This window comes from Olea europaea, chromosome 10 (assembly GCF_002742605.1).
Source record: "Olea europaea var. sylvestris chromosome 10, O_europaea_v1, whole genome shotgun sequence".
Lineage (NCBI taxonomy): Eukaryota > Viridiplantae > Streptophyta > Magnoliopsida > Lamiales > Oleaceae > Olea > Olea europaea.
Window position 1 is genome coordinate 26,860,737 of NC_036246.1, and position 26,572 is coordinate 26,887,308.

At 34.4% G+C, this 26,572-nt stretch overlaps 2 protein-coding genes and 1 long non-coding RNA gene across 3 annotated transcripts; 2 read left to right on the forward strand and 1 right to left on the reverse strand.

Moving 5' to 3' along the window:
* The first annotated feature begins 87 nt into the window (after positions 1 to 87).
* On the forward strand, positions 88 to 4,692 carry LOC111401670. The gene is made up of 5 exons (XR_002704065.1): positions 88 to 1,022; positions 3,256 to 3,526; positions 3,617 to 3,652; positions 3,753 to 4,041; positions 4,455 to 4,692. It is a non-coding gene; the product is annotated as an uncharacterized LOC111401670 (long non-coding RNA).
* Positions 4,693 to 6,807: 2,115 nt separating this feature from the next.
* On the reverse strand, positions 6,808 to 8,853 carry LOC111401671 (cytochrome P450 71A6-like). Its single transcript, XM_023029523.1, has 2 exons — positions 7,770 to 8,853; positions 6,808 to 7,570 (listed from the first exon to the last, which is right to left on the reverse strand). Exons 1-2 carry the CDS (start codon positions 8,676 to 8,678, stop codon positions 6,953 to 6,955), a joined length of 1,527 nt encoding a protein of 508 aa, XP_022885291.1. The 5' UTR covers positions 8,679 to 8,853; the 3' UTR covers positions 6,808 to 6,952.
* A 14,431-nt stretch (positions 8,854 to 23,284) lies between these two features.
* LOC111400470 (putative late blight resistance protein homolog R1A-10) lies at positions 23,285 to 24,712 on the forward strand. The gene has a single exon (XM_023027883.1). The coding sequence runs from the start codon at positions 23,285 to 23,287 to the stop codon at positions 24,710 to 24,712; it is 1,428 nt and encodes a 475-aa protein (XP_022883651.1).
* Positions 24,713 to 26,572: the final 1,860 nt, after the last annotated feature.

Here is a 26,572-nt window from a genome sequence, read left to right on the forward strand (position 1 = left end):
CTTCAAACCACGTGCAGCTAAAACCCGTATCATTACTTGGTGTAATATAGTGTCTAGTCCATCGACATTCAATCTAAACATTGCATAGTATAGGATTCTGTTCCCATTTGCTGGTCTGAAAATCCAAACAATAGTGAGGGCTGAAAAATTTCCAGCACTGGCATAATCTCAATGCCATTGACAAAAGCAAAAAGGTCATTGTATGTGGATGACATTGTCAATGTGAGATTGAGGATACTGGATTTTGTCGTCATCATAGTGAAATCTCTAACTATATAAGCCTATGTAAGTGCTTGAGTAGTAATGGATGCACTGAAATTGTTAAGAATGAAATTACTTGTAGTTACAAAGAAAAAACTTAGGAGCGATCAAAGAAAATGTAAGACGATGGGTAAAATGAAGTCTCATCCAGTAACGGAAAATGGGAGAACAGAGAATTTGAAAAATTGCAGTCATGTACGGAATGGTGGAAGGCAATGAAGAATCTTGAGACTCAACAATGGAGGACGCAGAGTTATATGAAGAGATGAAAATTTTGGTATCGAGAATGAATGATGATGGTGCAAGCAAAGACTGAGAATGAGGTTTTGTGATCTAGGGCAATAGAGACAGAACAAAAATTATAGGTGGAGGCAAAGATGGTGGAGAAATTGGTTGGGGTAGTTGGATCAATTTGGAGTTTTAAAAACCTATTAAATACTGTCTTAGGAGGTTTTACTTTGTTTTAGGGTACTAATCTAATTTGTTGCTTTTTTAGAGTAGAGGGCCTAATTTCCTCTTTAGGATTTCTGATTCATTTGTTCACGTAATTCCATTCCTGTAACCCCACCATTCCTTTGCAAACCATTTCAAAGAATTTCCAAAAATCAAAAATTAAAATCCCTAAATCTTTACCTTGTCCCTACCCATAGCCGCCGGCCGAATGGAACCGCTGATTGTCGACTCACTGTTGGCCCTTGAGTGACGGACTCTCACCGATTCATCGCCTCACGCCTGGCTGTCAACTTGGGTTAGGTTTTACGGTAAGCAATCTGCGTTATTATGTTGAAATTTCTAGGTGCTAGCAATTTCTTGGGGAAAGATGACCTGATTATAATGGACCTCGACGGTTTGCCTTTATGTTATAATTGCTTGCTGCATTACAATTGCGTTCTGGTTGTTGAGTAGTTAACATAATGTTGTCAAAAACTATGCTTCGCCACTATTTCTCTTTGCTAGTTAGTTCAGAAATTACAAATAGGCATAATCCTGTGTTGCTATGGAACTGTGGGCGAGAAATCTTAGATGTTTCCTCACTATTTATATACTGAATCTTGTGTAAGATCTGCGTTCTTTTATTTTTATAAAATCAATGATAATTTAAATTTTATAAAAATGAATAAGTTGAGTCTCTTGTAAGTTTGATCGTGACAATACTGTCTCTACTGGGAAAATTTTATTGTGCTTCCATGTTTATTTAAAATTTCTTCATCTTTGTGCGAGATGGGTACCATGGACTTCTCACTTTACCTCTATTGGGAATATCACCCTTGCTATTAATCTGATCAGGGAATCCTATCCTTAATACCAATTTGGCGTAAAATGACATTTTGTTGTGAAATTTTGGCCTCCGACGAATTGGTGTAATGAAGTGTTGCATGCACCAAATCAGGTGCGATGATGTTCATTTGGTGTAATATAGAGTTTTTATTTATTTATTTTGGGCTTCATTTTATACTACAAAAAAATTTTATTTTGTTGCTTTACGTGCTAGTTAATTTTATTAGTGAGTTTGACAAATGGAATTCTTTTTTAATAAAATCAATTAATGGTATTGAAGCATTTATTTATTTAAAGTGGAAATATAACTGAGTGTGAGTAAATGCAATTGATGGGATTGAAATTATTATTATTATTATTTTCTTGCGTGTGGTTGCACCAAACATAGTTAATGTGTTGAATTATGAATTAAAGTTGAATGAGAAGCACCGAAATGTGCATGTGCTTTTACTAAAATTGGGAGATTGAAAATTGAAAAAGATCTCCAACTAGTTGAGTATGCTTTGCATAAATACTTTGGTGGAAAATTGCATTTACTATTTATTAATTTATTGCTTTTCTTTAAGAATGGGATTAAACAGTAAATGAACCGTTTAATGATTTAGTTGATCTCTCTCAATAAAGGATTAAAATTACTTAATTAAGGTTGATTAATTAAGATTTGATTATTATGTTGACGAGGAAACGTCTTTTCAGCTAGATAATGACATTCAAATATTTCTTGATTTGACTGATAAATAAACATTAGTCTAATATCATATGCTTGAAAATTATGCAAAACCTGGACAAGTTTTAGAGAAGAAATTTGGGAAGTCTATTCTTTTTGGAAAAATGTGGACAATATTTCTCTATCCAACTATACTCATGGACGTCTTCTAAGCTTTGGTTTTTTCACTTTTAAATTGTTGGACAGTAGGAAATCTTTGTCATTTTTAAGCCAATTGTTAATATTAATATTTATTTATGCAGAATTAGTAATTCTTAGTTTTTTGGGATTTTTTTGTTTAATTGTAGGTGAAGCATTTTGATTCTTAGAACTACTGTGCTACTTTTTTTTTGTCTATGTTGCCCTGTCGACTTAACGATTATTGTTGTAAAATTTTATTTTGATTGTCGTTAGAGCAATATCACTGATTGATTGATTTATTTGGCAAGGTGTACATGCAAACGCATACTTCTTCTTTGCCAAAGGAGAATTGCTTTTATACCTAAGATATATTGCGGCAATTTTCTTCTTTCTACTATTTCACCGTTGTCCTGTTGATATCTGTTAGTTGGAACTTAATCCTGCACGTCTAGTTTTTGAATATTGCGATGTTCAGTGTTGGATAGTAGCTTTGCGTATGATGGACAAAGAGTGGTTGCACTTATCAAAGTTATCATCTGAAATTAGATCTTATAAACCTAGTTACCAAATGAAAATAATTTCAATGTATAATGATGATAAATATATACTCGTAGATTTTCAAGACCATATAGCGATGGAGCACATAATTTTATTGAACGAGCTCATAAAAAATGCAATTCAGAAATGATAGTATGTCCTTGTGTTAAGTGTAGGAATCAAATGCATCATCATTATGATACAGTCTATGAACATTTAGAAATGATAGTATGTCCTTGTGTTAAGTGTAGGAACATTTGGTTCAATTAAGCATAATTTGATTTATTAGTTATATCACTTGCTAGTATTTGATTTGAGTTCCATAAGTGCAGAAAAGGATTGAAGATTGTGCCACATCAATTTTCGATATGCTTGCCAAAGATTCCATCTGTGATGATGCTATCACTTGAGTTTTAGGTCCTGAACATCATGGGAGACTTAGGGGACTCGGATTTGGAGTTGTACCATCAAAGGTGGATGGACAAATACAAAGTAGGGGAAGAGTTAGAGAACTTGAAAGCCAATTACAGATTCAAGCACAAAGGGTGGGGGCATTAGAAGAAAAAATGGAAGCATTTATCAAATTTTCTCAGCAGGCTATAAGTAGTTATTTTTTATATATTTCATGATTATATAGCTTTATATAGCCAATTACATGAATAATAATTTTGTAATTTTTGTATCATTATACAGAATGTGGAGGATAGAAATTCAAATGCTTTTACTCAGGTTTCCGTTTCCTATATTATTAAATGTTTATTTAATATATATTCAGTTTGTAGCATTCTAATTTTAAAAAGAATACTTTCTGTTTATTATGAATTTGTAGTCACACCAAGGAAGTACTACCCCCAAGACAAATGCAAGATGTCAACTGTTACATTGGTACATGTTTGAGGAGGAATAAGTCGTCGCAGAAGGGAAGATTGCCACAACAGACCCAAGTGCAAAGGTGCATCACTCGCCACTCGATCGAGACTGTTGAATGGTTTGGCTTGAGGAAGTCTATATGGGTAATTTGACTTCATACAGACCCACAGATGAATTTCGCACTCTTAGTGAAGCCATGGGAAGTAGTGTTGCTTGGCCAAAGAGTAGTATTAGACATATTAATTAAGGTATATTTTCTAGATTTATAACATATGCGCATTCTATTTATGTTTTCTTTCCATCTCAAATAGTATTTAGTGTTGGTTGGTTGGTACATACGAAGTGGTTTCATGTAATTGGTTGGTTGGTTAGTGAGATTTTGGCAGTGATGATTAATATGTTACTTGACTTAATTCTTAGGTTTCATTCAATAAGTTTTTTTATTATTGAATGGTTGAAACATGATTTCATGCTGAGGCTAGAATTCTTGCAGTGAGTAATTTTTTAATGTGTGGGCAACATGATTTTGTGCTAAGCCTGAAATGCCTTTGTGATTGTCTTAATTTTTCACAATTAAGTATGTCTCATTGAAAAGGAGAAGTTTTGCTATTTGAATGTTTATTTGTTATTTAGTGGTTGTTGGCTAAAAACACTTCTACAGATCTCGTTGATTGCAGGCCGATCTTTCTCCAACAACAAGTTTCTTTTTCAAGTGAGATTGATGCAAGGCTCGTTGAATAGAGATTGTTCCATTGGTAATGGTATTGATTAAGTAACATGAGACGGTTTCAAGATTAAGTTTCGATTTTTGTAGTTTCCTAATTACATTTTGGTAGTACATGTTTGGAGACTTTTAATTTAATTTTGGAAAAGATTATGTGTTGAATATTTTACAAAATTAATGAGTGCATGTTTCTTAGTTTATTATTTTGGTGGTACATGTTTGTTAGTTTTGAATGACTTATTTGATCAAATAACATGATTTTTAGTACCGTTTTAAGCATAGATAAAAAAAATGTGGCCTATCTATTGCAACGTTGGGAAGATGTTGCAATAGCTTGTCTCTCGCAATGTTTGGCAAATGTTGCAAAAGTCTATCTATTGCAACGTTTGTCAAAAGTTGCAATAGAAACGTTGCAATCGATAGGCTTTTGCAACGTTTGGCAAACATTACAATAGATATGCTTTTGCAATGTTCATTAAACGCCGTAAAAACTCTTACCTCAACAGCAATATCAAGCTTTGCAATATATGCTTAAACGCTGCAAATGACTTTTTTGCAACGTTTTTTGGCTGTTGCAATAGCCCTTTTTTGGTGTAGTGTCACGATTATTACTGATACAACGAACTCATACGTTTGTGGGATTTTGACGAACATCTATCATTTGTAAAACAGATAATACATGTAGATTGGGAAGCCAATTGTCATTAATTAATTCGAATAATAGATACGTTTTTAACTTGAGTGACATATTAATTGTTTTCTAAATTAGGTTTAGCAATGGATACAGAAAATGAAAGAGAAGAATAATATAGAAAGAAAAAGCATGTAGTCCTTTACTGCAACATCTCTATGTTATATGGTCCCGTTGAGCTAAATTTGAAAAGTGAGTATAGCGGAAAATCAGTACAAGTTATTTTTCAACCTTTCTGGTGGAGATCAAGATTCGATCTCTCTATTATGACTATGGTTTATACTTTATTGGATTGCAACTCAATCTTTGTGAAATTTATGTCCGGTTAGAATTTTATTGTATTTGCACGTGCATTGTCGAGGTTGTTGCTCCTACTCGTGCTTCTAATTTTCCTTAAGTTGAATTACTATATTCTCATTATTGATTAATAATATCGGAGATTTTTGGATGGAATAAGACTTAAACGTTTTACTGCTCCCTTTGGGGAGGTTTTCCATGTTCAAAAATCAGTATTTTGATTGTTTGCGGCGATATTGTGGTTAGATATGGAAACAAGAGGGAGGAATGATTTTTTTATTTTATTTTTTGTTGTATTATCACAAAATTTTTTTATTTTTAAATTTTTTTGGATTGCTTGTTTTTTTTCTCAACAAACTGATATCGAGCTAGGTTGTTGTGGAATTGTTGTCTTGCGTTAAAAATGGAGGCTAATACTAAGGGAATGGTTCTATTAAAAATTATCGTATTTTGTGAAGGAAATGAAGATCTTTACTATAAAGATTATTCTACCAATATTATCTAGTGTTACCAAAAAATTTATGTCTAGTTCCTTAAAATTGAGTTTTTGTTATAATTTAGATAGAAAATAGAGAAAAATTAGAGAGAATCAATATATTTATTTATATGTTATTGATACAAAAGTTTTATATTTATATAAGTAAGAATTATGGTTGAAGAGGTACAATAGTAATTCAATAATTAGTATTTAATTTACAACATATCCCATTGAATGCAAGTTAGTAGTTACACATATTATACATTGCTTTAAAAAAAAAAAAAATGAAAAAAAACCACTACCAAGCCAAGGGAAAAACTATAATTTCATATAAGGAATTTTGTTACACTTCTTAAGAAATGGTTCTATTATCATGTTTTAAGAGGAAGCAGTGTTCTAAAATGCACGTATATACAAAGAGGAAAAAAAGAAAAAAAAAAAAGAAAAAAAAGCAATTAATGACGTTAAATAAGGCAAAACTTAAAATATTTGCTAGTGTTAAATAAGGCAAAACTTAAGTCCAGTAAAAAATAGAGTATTTAAAATTGCGTCTTTGATACATAATGTAAGTCGCAATGTCGGAAGCAGATGGAGTGGTATAGCCATTAACAAAATATAACTTTACTTTAAGTCGTGTGAACAACTTGAAATTTTTCTTAATAGTTACTAGCCACGGTAATTTGCTCGATGGATTTACGAAGATACTTTATTGTACAGTTAGGATTAAGTTACATAACCCTCCTACAGCCTTCATTAAGCTGTGTTTGACTTGTGGGGGGGTGGGGGGTGGGGGAGTAATTTTTAGTTTTTTTGGTCTACACGAATACAATAAGACTATCAAGTGCACAATTTTATTTTTACTGCAAATACAATGATACAAAATCTCAAGTACAAATACATTTGACATTTTTTTTTTGACAACGATAGGATCAGATTTAACATTTTATTGCAAGGACCACAAGAAGTAGATTAGAGAGAGGGAGAATGAGGAGTGGCCATCACCAGTAGAGGAAGCTTTTTATGGACAGTGAGTCCTGGGTGTTCACTCATGTCCAAATCCTTTTCCATTACTCCAATTGGCAATGTGAAGTTGAAATTAAGCATTAATTTTGCTAACGCAAGCTCATCAACCGCCATGGCAAATGGAATACCAGGGCAGCCTCTCCGACCAGAGCCGAATGGAATGTACTCAAAGTTAAGACCTTTGAAGTCAATTCCGGTGTTAAGAAACCTTTCTGGATTAAAATCATCGGGATTTTTCCACAACACCGGATCTCTTGCTATTGCCCATGCATTGATGATCACTCGAGTTCCAACTCCAATGTCATATCCCATTACTTTGCTGTCTTGCATTGCTTCTCGAGGGAGCAGTAAAGGAAGTGGAGGATGTACTCTTAGGCTCTCTTTGATCACTGCCTTTAAATAGGGCATTTTCTCTAGATCATCTTCGGTTATTTCTAATTTATGTCTGGCTACTTGTCTTACCTCGTTCTGCAGTTTCTTCATGATTTTTGGATGCCTTAAAAGCTCTGTCAGTGCCCAATCTAAAGCGGTAGATGTTGTATCCGTCCCTGCACCGAACATATCCTGTACAAGGAATGGCTACTGCATTAAAATGGGCAGTACTAAATAAGTTCTGTTCAGTTTTTAGTAGCTATTTTACTTGAATCTCATTTTTTACCATTCACTCTTCTTTGTTGAAGCCATTCTATTTTTTCGTGAATAAGTGAAAGAAAATAACATATGCTTACGCAAATAAATAAAGGAAGAGAGGAGAGATTCTTACAAAAATGACAGCTTTGATGATATCAGTTTTAATATCGAAACTCGACTTGTTTTCTTTCTGAATTTCGAGCAATATGTCCACAAGATCTGGTTCTCCAACTTCATTGCTTATGTTTCTCTCTCCTTTCTTTCGACCTCTGTGCTCTTCAATTACTCTTTCCCAAAATTCATCAAAGAGTTTGGCCAATTTCGCTACTCTCGCATCAAAACCATTGACTCGATTAATCCAACTAAGCCCAGGAATATAATCTCCTGGATTAAATGTACCTGATAACTCCCCAAACTCCTTATACATTGACTCCAATTTCTTGATTGTGTCTTCTCCACTATATTTCCATCCCGCGGCCACTCTACATACAATGCAATTAGCAAGCGAGACCAGCATATCGCTCAAGTTTATCAATGATGAAGATGAATTTCTAATCTTATCGATCATTAGGGACGTTTCTTCTTCTCTTATATAACGAAAAGATTGAACCCGCTTGTTACTCAAAAGCTGAAGCACACATATACTTCTCACTTGCCTCCAGTGCTCACCATAAGAAGAAAAAGCTATGTCCTTAGACCCATAAGCAACTTCATCAGGAAGTCTAGATTTCGGCCTGTTTGAGAAAATCAGGTCCTGATTTTTCATTATTTCCCGAGCTCCATCAGCAGACGAGACAATAACTGCTGGCACCCGTCCGAGATGAACCAGCATTAGTGGACCATAGCGTTTGGATAATGCTTGCAGCGAGCGATGGGGGTATAAGCCGACTTGATGAAGATTTCCAATCACGGGAAACTTTGGTGGAGATGGAGGTAACCTTTTCCCGGCTGCTGAACCTGTAATGAGTTGCCATTTGAAAAAGAAAATGATGAACAAAATGAAGGAAACAAAAGGAACCATTAAATATGCAGAAGAAATCATATTCAATCTTTTGCGGAGGAAGTTAACAAGATAGTCCTCTGATGATCGACTATTTAATATGACTCAATTTTCATTGAAAGCCACAAAAATATTGAAACACCAAAATTAACTGAAGACTGAAATTATAATTTTGGAGTTGTCATATTCGTCTTTCTGAATGTTTCTCTTCCTGCGAAAGGACAAATTTTTGGTTGTGTGATTTTTTCTCATTTATATTCATTTATTATTAATCTTTACATTACGGGTAATATTTTTAAATTGTTTTTAATATTTCTTTGAGATTGCCTGCAACGGACGTTTCTTAAATGTCTTGATTGGACCTCAGTAGGTCCACCTCCTGATTATCAACATTGATAATAAATGCATATTGACATCTACGGCACGTGCATTATTGTTACAACCACAAGTCTTTAATTTGTTGCAATTAAGCCGCTATTTGACAATCATTATTTGGAGAAAATAGAAATTTGAGTAGTAATTTTTAGGAGAATATGTAATTAAAAAGTGGGAAAATGTTTTGAATTTACGTGCAAAAGATTTCATTGTATGAACGTATGATTGAAAATGAGTACATAAGAAAAAGAGTTTCAAAATAACGATTGTCAAACAGGGACTAGGTAGAAGCCTACTATGTGTATGGGGAAAAAATATGCGGGCATCTTCCATCTCACATGTGGCAATTTTTTATTGTAAGGTAATAAATAAATAAATAATACCCACCATACAGGTGCTACCATCACAGTATCAGTACGAGTTTTGTGAGCAATTTCCCATGCACAGGGGAATTGCTCACTAAGGCATCACTAGTATGCGGAAAGCAAAGTATGAGAAAATAATTGACTTAAAAATATTTGGATAATAACCAATTCGAGAGGAATGTTGAGATTCTTGAGAGATTTCTGCTATCTGCATCGAGCAAAAACAAAGAATTTATGAGCTTCAATAAAAAATTGAAAATACATTGAGAGAGAAAAAAAATACAGTGACCAACCTGACATTATAATTTTGGAGTTGTCATATTCATGTTTTTGAAGTCGTTCAAATTATATTAATTGTTCACACAGGAAATATATACACAGATTTATGTATAGACATATATTTACCCGCCTTTGTTTTTCTGTTACATTATGTGATATTATTGGTTTGAAGTGCATAAATATGTCTTTAGCATTTATTTATTATGAATAAAGCTATTTGCAATTGCTCGCTATTGTAATCGTCCTTAGTGACATACATGTGACGGTTAGTGAATTAATGCACATCAAATCACTAGCTAACCGCTATATGTATGTCACGTAGGACGAATATGATAGTGAGCAACTGTAAATATCATTACTCATTAATTATAGGATCGAGCCAAATAAATATTATTGTGACAAAAATATATAAAACACATAATATTTTACTTGGGTTGCGTGATACATACATTTGTAAATCTCTGATAAGAACTCAATCAGTCCCTACTAGTGTCCAATAGTGTTACAACATTATTGTTATTATTTTTTTTTGTTTTTCAATAAATATTTATTATTTATGTTCATTTTAAATATGTATTACGTCTTTAATTATAAGCCTGCAAATAAGTGCATTCCGACGCTTGATGATAATATGAGTTGAGTGTTTGCAAAGAGAAACATGTATAGGTATGACTCATGTCTTGATCGAGAATTAGTTTATACGAAAAAGTAAACACAACTTGCCACATATGACAAGGTAGTATGGTTCAAATACTCTATCAATTGGGATGCACAATTTATCTTGATCGTGGTAAAAGTTCCGCTATGAGTATCAAGACTAGTACAATGAATATATCTTGGAGTGTATTTGCAAAAGAACCTTATGTAAATTAATTTCTAAATCATAGTCCTACACAATAAATTAATAAACTCTTGACTATTTTATGGATTACCTAAATCGACCACTAAGTAGTACTTGGTATTTGTGAACTTGATACTATTTGATGTATCAATGAGTGAGTTATAATTATACGATTAGATACCATGGTACAATTGGAGTTGAATGAATCAAAGTAGTGAGCATGTATTCAAGTTTGAAAATTGTCACTTTGTTCTGGGTTAACAAATCCATTTATGTTTTTCTTGGAAAGTAGTTTAAATTTGATCTCATTATTTGGGAAAGTCTGAATCATTATTCCATGATTGTATGACAAAGAAATTGCTAACGAAAAATGAGCTTAAGTGGAAAAATAAATTAGAAGGCCTAAATGGCCATTCTAGCCCATATCTAAATATTCGACATGTTATATGTGAGGGGGGTAAGACATAAAGTTGATATTTTAAGAGGATTTAATTGTAGTGAATTGAAATAATGTTATTTTAGTGATTATATAATTTAAGATCTTTGTTTGGAGTGCGTAGAAAATAACCTACACATAGTTCTCTTTGCCCATGCATATTTGTAAACAATAATAATCTTTAGATTTTGATTGCGCTACAAGAATCAAATAAGAAAATATCTTCAACCAAATAAATGACTCAATTGCCAAATATTTAGACTTCTTAGGAATTATTAAACAGTTAAAAATAAGAGTACTGCCATGTTAGTTTTTTGTCATCCATGATGTTAAATTCCTTTAGTATGAATGATGTCACTAATATCCAATGATGTTGAATCGTTGATTCACTATTGCCAAACTTGTATGGAAGTCATTCGCGCCATAAATATTTTTTTTCCCAATGTGATTGCTAAGATTGAGAAAGTAGGAAAATGTGAACATGTGGCCAAGGTTGACAGGATTTGAAAAGGTAAACAGTTGGTTGCAGTTGAAGAAGAGGACATGCCTGAAGTGAAGCTTGCATTTATTAATTTTAAAAAGATTATTAAAGTGAGGTTGCATTCAATTCATATGGTTCTTCTTCTGTTTTTTGGACATCATACAACCATTGAAATTTCAAAATTAGTTGGACAACAATTGAAATTTTAATTTCGGTTTGTTTTATGTGTTCTTATTTGTTGCATGGTCCAAACATGTTTTATGAAATGCATGTTCTTGCCAACACATGTGCAAAGCCTTCTTGTGGGCACATCAAACAGATTAAGCAATGGATCAAACATGCATCCAAAGGTCCGTAGTCAATTTCTGATTATATGCAGCCTATTAAAAGTCGATCGAATGAACTCATGGCACTTGGTAAACCCATGGGTCATGAGTATCTCATTGAGAAAATTCTAGATGGTCATGACAATGATTGTTGATATTATTAATGGAGACGCACCAAATTCATTTGATGAACTACATGAGAAGTTGATCACCACTCCGTGCTTCCGCTAATTCGGTTAATTATTGATTCAATCCGGGACACCTTGGCAACTGTACTCAGCGCCCACTATGGATGCACAACTCTCCCCATTGGCCAATGCTCTTGTCTCAATACCCACCACTCATCCTCCACCTCGGCCATTCTTAGGTCGTTTTCAGTGGTGTCGAGTTTAAGGACACTGTTTCACAGTGCCTTTTATTTCATCTAATGAATCCAAACTAGGGCCAACCTTGCAACCGCTAATCCCAATGACAATTCTAGTTGGCTTCTTGATAGAGGAGCTTCACACCATGTTACCACCAACCTGAGTAATCTATCGATTCATACTCCTTATGACAAATCTAATGACATAGTGATTGGAGATGGCATAGGTATCCCCATCACCCACATTGGTTCAAAATTTCTCTACAAACCAATCTTATACATTTTCCTTAAATAATGTTCTTTGTGTTCCAAATATGAAAAATAATCTCATCCCTATCTCTCAATTTTGTCAATCTAATAATACATCTATTGAGTTCTTAGCAAATTCTTTTCTTGTGAAGGAACTCCGTATGGGGGCAACACTTTTGCAGGGTCGGACTAAGGACGGTGTATATATATGAGTGCCTAATTTCCTACGTTAAGTCCTCTCCAATAGTGACTTTCTCAAGTGTCAAAACCACTTCTTTTATGTGGCATCATCGTCCAAGACACCCATTACCCTCTATTTTTAAGAATATTGCCTCAAACTTTCATTTAGAATTATCGAGTCCTCCCAATTTAAATTTCAATTATAATTCCTGTCAATGCAATGAAAGTCTCAAGTTACCATTCTCCATTTCTTCAATAGTTACATCCTGCCCTCTTGGAGTTATATTTTCTTATATGTGGACTTCTCGTATTTTCTCTATTGATGATTTCAAATACTAGGTGATCTTTGTTTACCGCTTCACTAAATACATATAGCTATATCCACTTCAACGAAAATCTCATGTACATGATGTTTTTGTCAGATTCAAATCCCTTGTAGAAAATTTCTTCAATCGAAACGTCATTACACCTTATTCGAACAATGGCGGGGAAACGAATGGCATTACCCATTTAACTTCCCACCCTTATACATCTAAACATAATGGATACTCTGAATGTCATCATTGTCATATTGTTGAAACCGGTCTATCTCTTCGCTCTCATGCATCTCTATCTCTCTTTTATTGATCTTGTGCTTTCACTATAGCAGTTTATCTCATCAATCGTCTACCCACTCCAACACTTCAATTCCTCTCTCCCTATGCCAAACATTTCGATGCTTCTCCCAATTACTCTAAACTACGTAGTTTCGAATGTCTATGTTCTCTTTGGCTTCGACCATACTCTTCCCCACAAACTTGCTCCTCGTTCATCTCCTTGTGTATATTTGTAGGTTATTCCTGATAACATATAATCTATTCTATAGAATCAAACACATATAGAGAATCAAAGAAGGAAAAAGAAGAAGAGAAAAACAATTGAGCCACTTAAGGAATTAGGGTTTACAATGATTTAATATATTACAAAGAGACCTAAGCTAGTAAGGAAACTAAGCTAATAAGGAAACGAAATATTAATTAAATAATTAAACAAATAAATATATTATTATCTCCCTTCAAACTCACGATGCTGAAGCAAGAAGCAGTGAGAGTTTGTCACGGAAGAAGCAAAAACGATGAACCGGATGAGACTTAGTGAAGAAGTTAGCAAGCTGCAATGATGAAGAAACAAAAGGTAGGGAAATGGCGCCAATCTGCAAATGATGACGAACCAGATGACAATTAATCTCAATATTCTTTGTGCGTTCATGGAATACGGAATTATGAGATATCTGAATAGCACTGGTATTATCACAATACATAGGGGTTGGAAAAGAATGAGGAACACCCATGTCTCCAAGTAACCATCGCAATCACAGAATCTCAGTGGTAGTGGATGCCATAGCTTGATACTCTGCCTCCATAGAAGAACGAGAAACAACGGTTTGCTTCTTACTTTTCCAAGAGATAAGAGAATCACCAAAAAATATACAAAAGCCGGTAGTGGACTTGCAATCAGTGGGGTTACTAGCCCAATCATCGTTAGAGTAGGCATGGAGTACTAAAGATGAGGTCGATGAAAACAAAAGACTTTGAAAGCATGTACCGCGGAGATAACGCAAAATACGAGCAACTGCTGCCCAATGAACCGTAGTAGGAGTTGAAACAAACTGACTAACAATGTGAGCAGCATAAGCAATATCGGGACGTGTGATGGTAAGATAGACCAGACATCCAACAATAATGCGATACAAAGTGGGATCAGGCAATAGTACACAGTCAGAGGATGAATATCAAGCGTTGGACTCAAGAGGAGTATCAACAATTTTAGTATCAGTAAGACGGACACGCTCAATAACATCCATAGTATACTTGGATTGAGAGAGAAGATAACCTCTAGGAGAAGAAGCAACTTCGATCTCCAAAAAATAAGATAATGCACCCAAGTCCTTCATTTCAAAACGACGAGCCAATTCTGATTTCAAACTTGCAATTCCATCATCATCATCATCACCAGTGATAATCATATCATCAACATATAACAATAATGGACTGCGACCAGCAAAAGTGCTTCTAAAGAATAGAGCGGAGTCATGATGACTGGACGTAAAATCAAGAGAAGTAAAAACAGTGGAAAATTTCTCAAACTAGGCACGAGATGCTTGTTTGAGGTCATAAAGTACCTTCTTGAACTTGCAAACAAATCCAGGAGAATGAGAAAGACCAGGAGGTGGAACCATGAAAACCTCCTCATGAAGATTTCCATTTAAAAATGCATTTTTGACATCCAATTGAGAAAGACTCCACTGACGAACATATGCAACGGTAATAAGTGTACGAACAGTGGTCATCTTGGCAACAGGAGCAAAAGTTTCTTCATAATCTAGACCATACTGCTGAGTAAAACCCTTAGCAACCAATCTAGCCTTGTAACGCTCAACTGAACCATCAGATTTGGTTTTAATCTTATAAACCCAACGAGAACCAATAGCATGTTTACCTGGAGGCAATGCAATTAAGTCCCAAGTGTCTGTCTTATGTAGAGCAGAAAGTTCATCAGCCATAGCCTGTTGCCAAAGAGGATCTAGAATAGCTTCTTTACAGGAAGTGAGTTCAGATAGCTTATGAATATAGGTTAGAAAACAACAAAATGACTCAGAATAACATGAATAAGCAAAATCAGGTAACTGAGTAGACTTACGAATACGTTCAGGATATCGATGAATAAGGGGAGCAGGAGCTGGATCGACAATCTCAAATGGTGCTTGGGAAGCCATAGAATCATGAGGAGTATCATGAGCTGGTGTATGTGTACCTGTAGGGTATAAAGAATCAACAGTACACGGGGCATGGGAAGACAATCTGTCAATATCATTAGAAAATGGATCGACACGAATGAGATCAATTTTAGTCAAGTCATCAGTATTATCAGGAATAGAAAAGAACGGAATGTGCTCAAGAAATACAACATGACGAGAAACATATAATTTTTTATTAATGGGGTCAAAACAACAATAACCCTTTTGTCCCTGTCCATAACCTAAGAAAACACAGACAGCAGAGCGAGATGTCAACTTGTTACGTTCAATCTCAGGACGAAGAACAAAGAAAGTAAAGTCAAAGACTCTCAATGAAGAGTAATCAGGAGGATGTCCATACAATGTTTCAAAGGGTGATAATCCTGAATTGTGGGAAGAAGGAATCTTATTAATTAAAGAAACAGCAGTAAGAACTGCTTCTCCCCAAAATTCACTGGGAAGTTTGGCAGACAAAAGAAGGAAACGGGTAGTTTCTACAATGTGCCTATGCTTTCGTTCAGCAACACCATTTTGTTGTGGAGTATTAGTACACGAGGTTTGATGAATTGTGCCATCAAGAGCAAGTAATTCAGAGAAACCAGTTGAAATATATTCCCCACCCAAATCACATCTAAAGCACTTAATTACAGCAGAATGTTGAGTATTAATAAGTGCTCTAAAAGAAAGATAAACAGAAAGAAAGTCAGAACGTCGTTTCATAAGATAAACCCAACAATAACGACTATAATCATCAATGAAAGAAACATATTATCTAGACCCTCCTTTTCTGGTAATAGGAGCAGGTCCCCACACATCAGAGTGAATAAGATCAAATGGTGCAACAGAATGAGAAACACTACGAGGAAAAGGTAAAGCTGAAAATTTGGCTAATTTGCAACCACTACAATTAGAAATGTCATGAGTTTGCAAATTTCCCAAATGACCCGTAGAAACTAAAAATTTCAAACGACTAGCGAAAACATGTCCAAGGTGAGAATGCTACAAATAAAAACTAGAAGACGATGAATTCAAAGAAAAAGATGACAAGTCAACACCGGAGGCTGCAACATATGTTAGTCTCAGATTGTCCAGAACATATGACCCTCATTGTCTATGACTTACCCCAATCAGCTTCTGAGATCGAGGATCCTGCACATGACAAGCAGTAGAAGAAAAACTAAATATCCAGAATCACACAATTGGCTAATAGAAATAAGATTTAAGGTAAGAGTTGGAACATAATAAACGTCTGAAAGTGATAAATTTTGTGTGTTAGCAGAACCAACACCTGCTAAAGGCAATGATGTGCCATCAGCAGTCATAACAGACATAGACGAGTTAGAAGGATGCAAGTCATTAAAAAGTTTTGAGTTAGATGACGTGTGTTTGGAAGCACCAGAGTCAAATATCCACGAGGAAGAAATACCTGAGTGACTCTGAAATGACAAACCTATATGAGTAGAGGTTGACATAGCATGTGGCTGTGTGGCTAAGAACTTTTGAAACGGCTATGCTAAATCAGTCAACATGGGACTAGAAGAAGGTGGTGCTCTAAGTATAGACGAGTCATTAGATGGCATGGTAGCAGCTACGTTAGCATTGAGATGATATGATCACTGTCGTGGTTGTGGCTGCTACTTCTTCAATAGCTTGAGACATTGAGACTTCCAATGTCCCTTTTGTTTGCAAAAGTTACACTCATCACTAGCAACTCGCACATAACCTTTGTTTTGATTTTGTGTGGATGATCGAGAAGGTACAGCCAACACTGAAGTGCTAGATGGAAGAAGGGATACTTCTCCTGCAAGAAATTTCAAACATGTTTCTTCAGCTACAAGTTCACTAACCACCGAATCAACTAATGGAATTGGAGTGCGGTACAAGATAGAGCCTCTAATCCCTCAAAATCACTGCGAAGTGCTATAAAAAATTGAACTAATTGCTGTTCCTCTCTAAAAGTAATATATTCCTCACATACTTTCAATCCCGCTGATTCTGTAAGAGCCAACTCATCCCAAATTGAATTCATAGCAGCATAAAATTCGAGAATACTCATATCCTTTTGTTGTAAGGCTCGTATATCAATCTCCAACTAATATCGTTTTGCAAAATTAGACTTAGAGTATAACTTCTGTAAGTGATCCCAAACTTCTTTCGTTGCTTCAAACTTAGCTGACTATGTACCAATGGATTGCTCAATAGAATTATGAATCCAAGTGAGAATTTTCGCATTGTTTGACTCCCAATTATCTAACTCTGTCACATAATTCTCAGCAGTGGTCTCAGGTTTCACGATAGTTCCACTAACATAACCCCACAATCGTTTTCCTTTTACCAAATTCTTCATCACAGTACTCCAATATGAGTAATTTTTACCATTTAATCTAGCACTAATGGATTGAAGTGAATCATCCCTTTCAGTTGCCATCATGAAATCAATAAATAATCAACTACTAATCAAAAGAAATCAGCAAATTCTAAGAAACTCAACAACGAACAACGTACCAACACGAACTACCACCGAAATATACCGTACAGTGCACGTATGACGAACTAATACCACCAAAATGTTAGAAACTCACCAAGGAAGAAACTGTCCTGCTGAACCATCACCAGAAAATGCCTCACGCGCCCTCATGCGCCTCCAGAACCTTTGTCACTTTCGTTCATGCGCCGACGAAATAGAGCGCGTGGTGATACACACGTCGGTCAGGTAGGATCGTCTCGTTGTCTGGAAACCGAAATATACCGTACAGTGCACGTATGACGAACTAATACCACCAAAATGTTAGAAACTCACCAAGGAAGAAACTGTCCTGCTGAACCATCACCAGAAAATGCCTCACGCGCCCTCATGCGCCTCCAGAACCGTTGTCACTTTCGTTCATGCGCCGACGAAATAGAGCGCGTGGTGATACACACGTCGGTCAGGTAGGATCGTCTCGTTGTCTGGAATCCAAATATGGTCACCAATCGTCGAACGGAGGTTTAATTTGAAAGATATTATATATTTTCAGTCGTGGCTCAAGGGAAAGTTAGGGTTTTCTATTATTTTGGTGACACGAATTGTTTGAGAATGGATTGAACGAAAAGAACAACCTCAACACATATGTTTTGGCTCTGATACCATGATAACATATAATTTAATCTATAGAATCAAACACATATAGAGAATCAAAGAAAAGGAAGAAGAAGAGAAAAACAATTGAGCTACTTAAGGAATTAGGGTTTACAATGATTTAATATATTACAAAGAGACCTAAGCTAGTAAGGAAACTAAGCTAATAAGGAAATGAAATATTAATTAAATAATTAAACAAATAAATATATTATCAATTCCTTCACTCAAAGTGCTTATCTATGCCTTGATCACACTTTCTCCCACAAACCATTTTTTTTTTTGTACGAAATATCATTAATATACAGTGAAAAAATAATACACAATACAAAAGTTGAACCTACTTTGTAGACTTTTATTTGCCTTTATTAGACTGTTGGAAATTGGTTGGAAGCATTTACTCTCACCTAGTCAAGTCTATTGATGTCATTACCCTTTATTTGAGACTCTTTAAAATTTTAATATATTTTTCTCTATTTTATTTTCAATCACAAATTTTTCAATAAAATAATATTATACGCAAGTCAAATTTTTATTTTTTTATTTTTTAACTACATATTCTAAAAAAATATATATATACTATTGCATAATACATTTTATCAAAAACTTTCTCTTTTTAATGAGCTCAAACAAGGACACAATAAAATGTCAAGGGCAATTTTGAAAAATGATGCGGAGCTCTCCATAGAAAAGTAAAAAAATGACAGTGATCTTGATAAGAATGATGCAACAAATTTAGCCCAATTTGGTGGAGATTAAAATCAAATTTTTAGTAGATTTTATGTATTGTTAAACTTATTTATTGACTTTAACTTAGATCAAAATTTTAATCAATACCAAACAGGGACTAAGTGGAAGTTTCCATTTTTAATGTATCAGCCCAGCAAAAAATAAAAAAATAAAAATTGTTATGTTCCCCCCACCCCACGTAGCACGATTTGTTCGAGTGTGAAAGCAGAGAATTTATATATTTTGGTAGTACATCATAACTTTAGATGCATTTGAAGAAGCAACCAAGAAGACGGTCTGTGGATGCAGTGGTCAACAATCCTAGCCCTTGTTTGAGCCTCTTTCTTTCAGAAAAATTCATTTTTCAACAGTATTTTGACATCATTTCAACCACACATTTTTCAATAAAATAATATTACACGCAAATCTAAAACTTTTCTTTATTTTTTAACCACATATTTCTCATCAATACACTATTCAAAAATTCATTCTTCCCAAAAAAATAGGGCTCAAATAAGGGCCTAATCTTTTGTATGGTATGATATGAACGTGTCTTCTTCTTCGTGGACGTACTTTGAAATAGGAGGAAGAATCCAATAACTGACAGAGAATAAATTATGGATAATGAACATGCTTACCTTTTTTACAAAAAGTCAAAGTTGAATGCAAATCCAATGAAATACTTTTTATTTTTCAACTGGAACTTGATTCTAAAAATAAAAAAAATAAAAAAAATTGAGATCAATTTCATTAGATGTATTAGAAAATTTATTTCCTATAACACAAAGGCAAAAAATGTGTTTGTTTTTACAAAAGAAGCCATATTCTAGAATTTTAAGCCAATCTTCTACCATGTTTAACAGTGAACATCCTCTAACATTGGAGTAAATATCCAATTTATATTTGTAATAAAGCTTTTTTGTAGGCATTTGTCATTCTATCCATGTTTGTTGTCACAGTAAAAATACATCAACAACCACGATGGAATTTTACACCTCCGGCTAGGAGGACATGATTTAAGGCATGTTAATCAGATACTTTAGATCATTCTCAAAGAATAATTTAGTTTGCACCATGAACAATAAAGATGTCCACCTAATTTCCCACAGGAGATCAAAAACTTGCTTTAATTAAAGGACTAGTGGCACTAAAATTGTTCCCATCAAATTTGGTTAAGTATTTTTGGGTTTTGTTAACTAAGAGTGTGTTTGATTGACATGGAAAATATCACCTAGAAAAGAAAATATTTTTTATCTTTTGTGGAAAATAAAAACCACCTCTACCCAAGGAAAATGTTTTCCTTAAAAACAAGGAAAATTAGGCATATTTTCAAAAGTTGAAAAATGTTTTCCATGAAAAAAAATAGCAATCAAACACTTCAAGTAAGAATTTGAGGTGGGAAACTGATATTTTCCATAGAAAATAAATGTAATCAAACACACCCTAAATGTTTAAAGTTGGTTGGAAAAGTGACGCTGCGGGAAACAATGAATTCAAACTAAAATCTTAAGAATACAATTTTTGGAATCTACCAAATTATGAAGAAAATAAACGTACGAAATTTTATTAATGTAAGATGTCCAATTGAATAATTAACCCTTTATTTATAAGGGTTCACATAAAAACTTAGTTCAAAAGAACTCAAATTGAAAAGAATTTGAAATAAACTAAATGTCAAAAATAACATTAAAATTTTAAAAGCAGCTTTAGAGTCCAGAACAGACTCGGATGGCTAAAATCCATAATATGTTCAGTCCGGCTTGTCCTTCTCCTTTTGAAATGGTATTATGGGTCCAAATCGGAGCTCAAACATCAAATTTGCAATTTACTATTTTCATTGTTTTTCCCTTTTATATCCAACCGTTCCTCAAATTCATTCAGTCATATATTCTACAGAAAGGAATTTGATTCTATTTGCATTTTGACAAAGTAAAGAAAAGAAAGAATAATTTGGAAAGTGGGTTGCAATCAATGTAATGGGTGCGAAGCTTTTAATGAAGAGGGGTAAGGTTGGGTGGGTTTGCAGGTGTCCATAACTGCAGAATTCATTGCCACATTTGAAGATAGCTAGGAGAAATTTCTTAGTAGCCAAGTTTGAGTAATTATTTACCACAATTTTTCATTATCTTCATTTACATGACTGTCATAAATTCATAAGCAATTACTTTGCAGTGATTTACACGAAGTGTCAATGCAATACCATTATTCAAGAAACCACTCATTCAAAAATCAGTTCTTTTAATAAAACAAATTCCAATTGCTTATGATAGCCTTTAATCTTGTTGGTGCCCGAACTCAAATTCACCTTGGGCCCATCTCAAATGGGATTAGAAAGGAGTTCAAGAGAAAAATGTCAAACGTATCAAGAGGTCAAACTAAAAGCTTTTCCAAAGGAGCTCGGCCAAGCACTATTGTCAATTGGAAACATGATCAATACCACCGTACGAAGATGCCTTCCAATGATATCACCACCTCCTAAGCAATCACTCCTTAACTAACAAATGTCATCTCTAATATTCGAACCTCTCCATCAACCAAATGAGAAGAAAATAATTATTGCCTCGATAATATGCAATCACGACCTAGGCTGAACTCAACAAACAATCAAACCTTCAATAAAGGAAGTGGCACACAAATTGAGATTGGTATTGTTGCTAATGTGACAATCTACGGCAAAATAATTGGTTCAAATGCTTATAGATTGGAACAATGGTCTCCTCCAAAAGGATAAACTCAACGAATAACTTGTAACCCAGTTAAAGCTGTTTCAACAAGAACTATTCCTTTTATTTTACCATATTCCACTCATTGGTGGACCGATATTTTTGTTGTGAAATATGCTCAACTGATCTCAAGTTTTGAGATGGTGGGCTAGATTGTGAGAACCATAGCAATTCTTTGGTCATCTATTCTCATCGACCGAGTAAAAGTGGTGGTATTATTCGTGTTCGTATTTTAGCTGTTGTTTGGCTTAGCTAAAAAATTTGATTAAATTTTAAGATAAACCCATCTGGCCCCATTTTTTCAAATTAAAATGGGTGGAATAGTATCTTTTTGAAAAAGAAGTGATTGAAAAAGAAGGAGAAATTTCGATTTACATATAATATTATTTTATATAAGATTGTGTGATTGAAAATAGGAAAGAGAAAAATGACAATTAATTTAATAATGGCCAAACAGGGGCAAAATGAACAATTATTTTTAATTATATTTTATGGGATCTACAACTTTTCAAACCACAAATTCCATTAATTTTATCAAAATCTACAATATATATATATATATAACAATGTCGGAGAAACCCATTGCCCTACAAAAAATGAGTTCAAGTCGATGCTAACGGATATGAGTCGGCGACATGTTTGGCACTTATAAATTAGAAAAGAAAATGGACATGCCATATGGCATTTTCAACACCTTTCGGAGTTGTGTCGATGTTTGACACGTGTTAGACATGCCCATAATGAGTATTTGCATCACTGTATGTCGGAATGTTGACTTTGGTCTTTGACCAGTTCCATCGCATGTGATACGTACAACAACTTCGATAATAAAATATAATTTTGTTCAAAAACTATACTTATCTAACATCCATAGATGAATGAGAGTATTGGTTTGTTATCCTCACTAAAGCCTCCATTTGGGAAAAAATTATGAATAAATAGAAATGAGGGATGTAAGTGGATACTATTTGCAAATATATAAATCATTTATTTATTAGCCAAACGGAGGCTATTAAACATCGAATTTGTAACATTCCACTAACATCACATAAACTCCTTTTCCACTTAATCTTGTGTTTACGTCCCAGTCGAGATATTGGAGATGGCTTATGCTGCTACACTTTCACTTACTCAAAGGCTAGAGCAGATCTTGAATCCTGATGATCAACGTCCGACTCTTCTTCATCAAACAGACTCACAGATGTTAAGATCTCTCGATGAAAATCTTAGCTTCTTGTTATCCTTTCTGGAAGAAGATTCTGGAGAGAAAAATAGAGAAGCATTTGAATGTTTAGAAGGAAGAATCAGAGATGCGGTGTATGAAGCAGAAGATATAGTTGAATCCCATTTATCCAATCAGATTCGATTAGGATCTAGAATTCAAATGGATCAAAATTGAACCCAATATGTTGAGTCAAGTCATCTCAGAATTGCAGCAAGAATATGAGGGCCTACAGAAGATTATAAAAGAACTCAGTTTCATTTCAGAAGAGATGGTGAAGAGGAAGCGCATGAACCACAAAAAAGATCTACATCTAAGTAAAACTTTGCCTGTTGATTCATCAAAATCTAGTTCCAGTATCAAGAGTGGTATGGTTGGATTTGATGATGAGTTGATTCAAAGTAAGGATCGACTCACTGGATCATCCACAAAACTTGAAATCATTTCAATTGTTGGAATGGAAGGTATTGGTAAAACTAGACTAGCTGAAAATATTTATGATGACTCACTTATTGTGAAACGCTTCCACACTCGTGCTTGGATAAGGGTATCTCAAAATTATCATGTACAAGAAATGCTCATTAGTGTTCTATACTCAAGAAGAAACCTTAGTCATGAATCATATGAAAATGATACTGAAAAACTGGGTGAGCAATTATACAAAACTGTGAAGGGAAACAGATATCTCATTGTAATGGATGACGTGTGGGACACCAAGGTATGGGATGAAGTCCAAAGGTTTTTTTCCGATGACAACAATAGCAGTCGGATCATATTGACTACTCCAAAGTTATATGTGGCTCTTTATGCCAACTCTTCCAGCCCTATTTGCCATCTGAGTTTATTAAGTTCCATACAAAGTTGGGAATTGTTGCGTCACCTGGTATTTGGGAAACAATGTCATCCTCCTGAATTCGAGGAAATTGGAATGGCCATTGCAAATAATTACAGAGGACGTCCACTTTCAGTCTCAGTTATTGGTGGCCTCCTCTACAGAAGCAAGAGGACAGTTGATCATTGGATACAGGTAAAACGAAATATCAACTCTGTAGTAACTGGCCCGGAGGACCAAATCATGGAGATCCTATCATTGAGTTATAATGACTTGCTGTATCATCCGAGATCATGTTTCCTTTATATGGGAGCTTTCCTTGAAGATCGTCAGATCCAAATACCCAAACTCATCAAGCTATGGGTTGCCAAGGGATTTGTTAAGCCAATTGGTTCTAAAAGCTTGAAAGCAATAGTTGAGACATATTTGGAAGATCTTATTGATAGAAATATGGTTCTCATTCTTAAGAGAACTTTTACTGGTAAAATCAAAGCCTGTGGCCTCCATGATCTCATGCGAGACTTCTATGTAAGGAAAGCTCAGGACGAGAAGTTTCTTCAGGTCATGGATCCACATGTTGAGTTCTCTCGCATAAGTATCCATTCAGATATTTATAATCACTTTCCAGAAATTTGCCTCCCCTGTTCGATCTTTTCTACAATTCCATATCCAAATGACGGGTACGAGAAACATTTTTATTCCCTTCCCACTGCTAAGGGTATTGAATGCATCCAACCTAATGTTGCCGAGGTTCCCAGTCGAAGTAATAGAACTGGTTAATTTGAGGCACTTGGCTTTATTCCCCAATGTTGATATGCTTCCTGGGTCAATATCCAACCTCTTAAATCTTCAAACATTAATTATTCAATGCCTTAACTGTAAGTGTTATGCCTTAAGTGCAATCAATTTTGGACATAAATACTTTTAATATATAATTAATGCAATTTTATGGCAGATCTATTATTTAATTAATATTCAATGAATTAAATAATGGAGTCCGTAGATTCAAATCTTAGTAATTTGTTAATCACAAGGAGTTGTAATTGTGAGATACAAATTACATATGATTGAATCTTAAATCATCCGTGGTCGTAAGTAATGACTAGATACGGATATCGTTATTACAGATAGACCATCACGTGTGACATTTCTTACTGATGAAGTAAGTAGTTGATCTCACAAGTTAAAGTGTGGTGATACTTAAATGAACACGTGGATGTTTTGTTATAAAACAAAACATTGGAGACCCGCTGAGAGATTCCACATGGATAACTATCTGAATGTCAGTGGATAATCTCTAACATTTGGTAATGATATTGGTCCTTTGACTTGAGGTCATCATGGTACCTTATATAAGGACGGTCATACTTTGACGGTGTTGGATGTTACTTTGCCGAGGGCTGCTAATACTGTATCGTTCGGGTATGTCAATAATCGTATGAAGGTCGTGAATGACCAAAAGAGGATTCGTTACTCTTAGATAGTAAGAGATTATGATCTACGTTTCATTCAATTGAGTCGATAACAAAATCTTTGGCCAAGGTGTACTGAGAAGTAGAGAAGAAGTCTTCGACTTTTATTGACTTAATAGTGGAATGAAAGATATGATCAATAATCGGATTGACACACTTCCATATCTGTAATTGATCGGATCATATTGACGAAGGGATTATAGTTTCACGGTAAACGAATGAGTTTGGTTGTCATACTACATGACATTTCTCGTCACATGTATTTCTCTAACACATTGCTACATGTCAATCAGGGACAACGAGTGTGAATTGGTGATAAATTAAAAGGGTGTTTTAATTTATCAATTTTGATTAGATCAAAGCAATATTTCACGTCGTTAGAGATCGTGATTGGGAACTTGATGGATCGCACACAAAAGGAGAACTGAAAGATTGTAATTTGTTAATTAATTAATTTAACAAGCGTTAGATAAATTAATTAATTGGATTGCTTATTTTTAGGCCCGAATTAATTAATTGAATTAATTAATTCACGGACCGAATTTAATTAAATAAGTTAATAAAATATTGGACCGTGTCAGGCCAACCCCGTTTGGGCTTATATAAATATGACTATAATTTTCAAAATCTGTAGATAATTAATTCTTGCTAGCACTAGAGAAGAAAAATATAATCCTACAATTTTGTTCTCTATATGGATCATCGTTGGAGGTTGGACAATTGGACAACTGTGGGTGACAGATCGAAGTTGCTAAAACAAAAGGAAAAGCAAAAAGTTTGCAAAATCTTTCAAAAGGTACAAATTTCTATTACAATTTCTATCTAAACACAGAGGAATCCTTGGCGGGAATCGAAATTCGTTTTTATTTCCGCTGAGCATGATAAGTAGATTCCCATCATTAACATTGTAAACCTACTGTTCACGAAATAATTCTTTCGATTTAAAACTACCGCAAGTATACGGATCGTAACAAGTAATAAAGTGGATTTTTTAAAAGTCCGAATATCGTCCCTCAGAGATTGAGTAGTTCAATTCTATATAATCTAACCTTAACCAAATCTAATTGAGTGAAAATATGGTCCAAATGCAAAAAACCTTAATTTCAATTAAAAACCCTAATTTCTCAATTAGAAACCCTAATTTCGAAATTTTTCTAATTAAAAGACT

Coding starts and splice junctions, on each gene's coding strand:
- LOC111400470 (XM_023027883.1), top strand. CDS start 23,285: ATGTTGAGTCAAGTCATCTCAGAATTGCAGCAAGAATATGAGGGCCTA.
- LOC111401671 (XM_023029523.1), bottom strand. CDS start 8,678: ATGATTTCTTCTGCATATTTAATGGTTCCTTTTGTTTCCTTCATTTTG. Junction 7,571..7,769: donor TCATCAAAGCTGTCATTTTT/GTAAGAATCTCT, acceptor TTCCTTGTACAG/GATATGTTCGGTGCAGGGAC.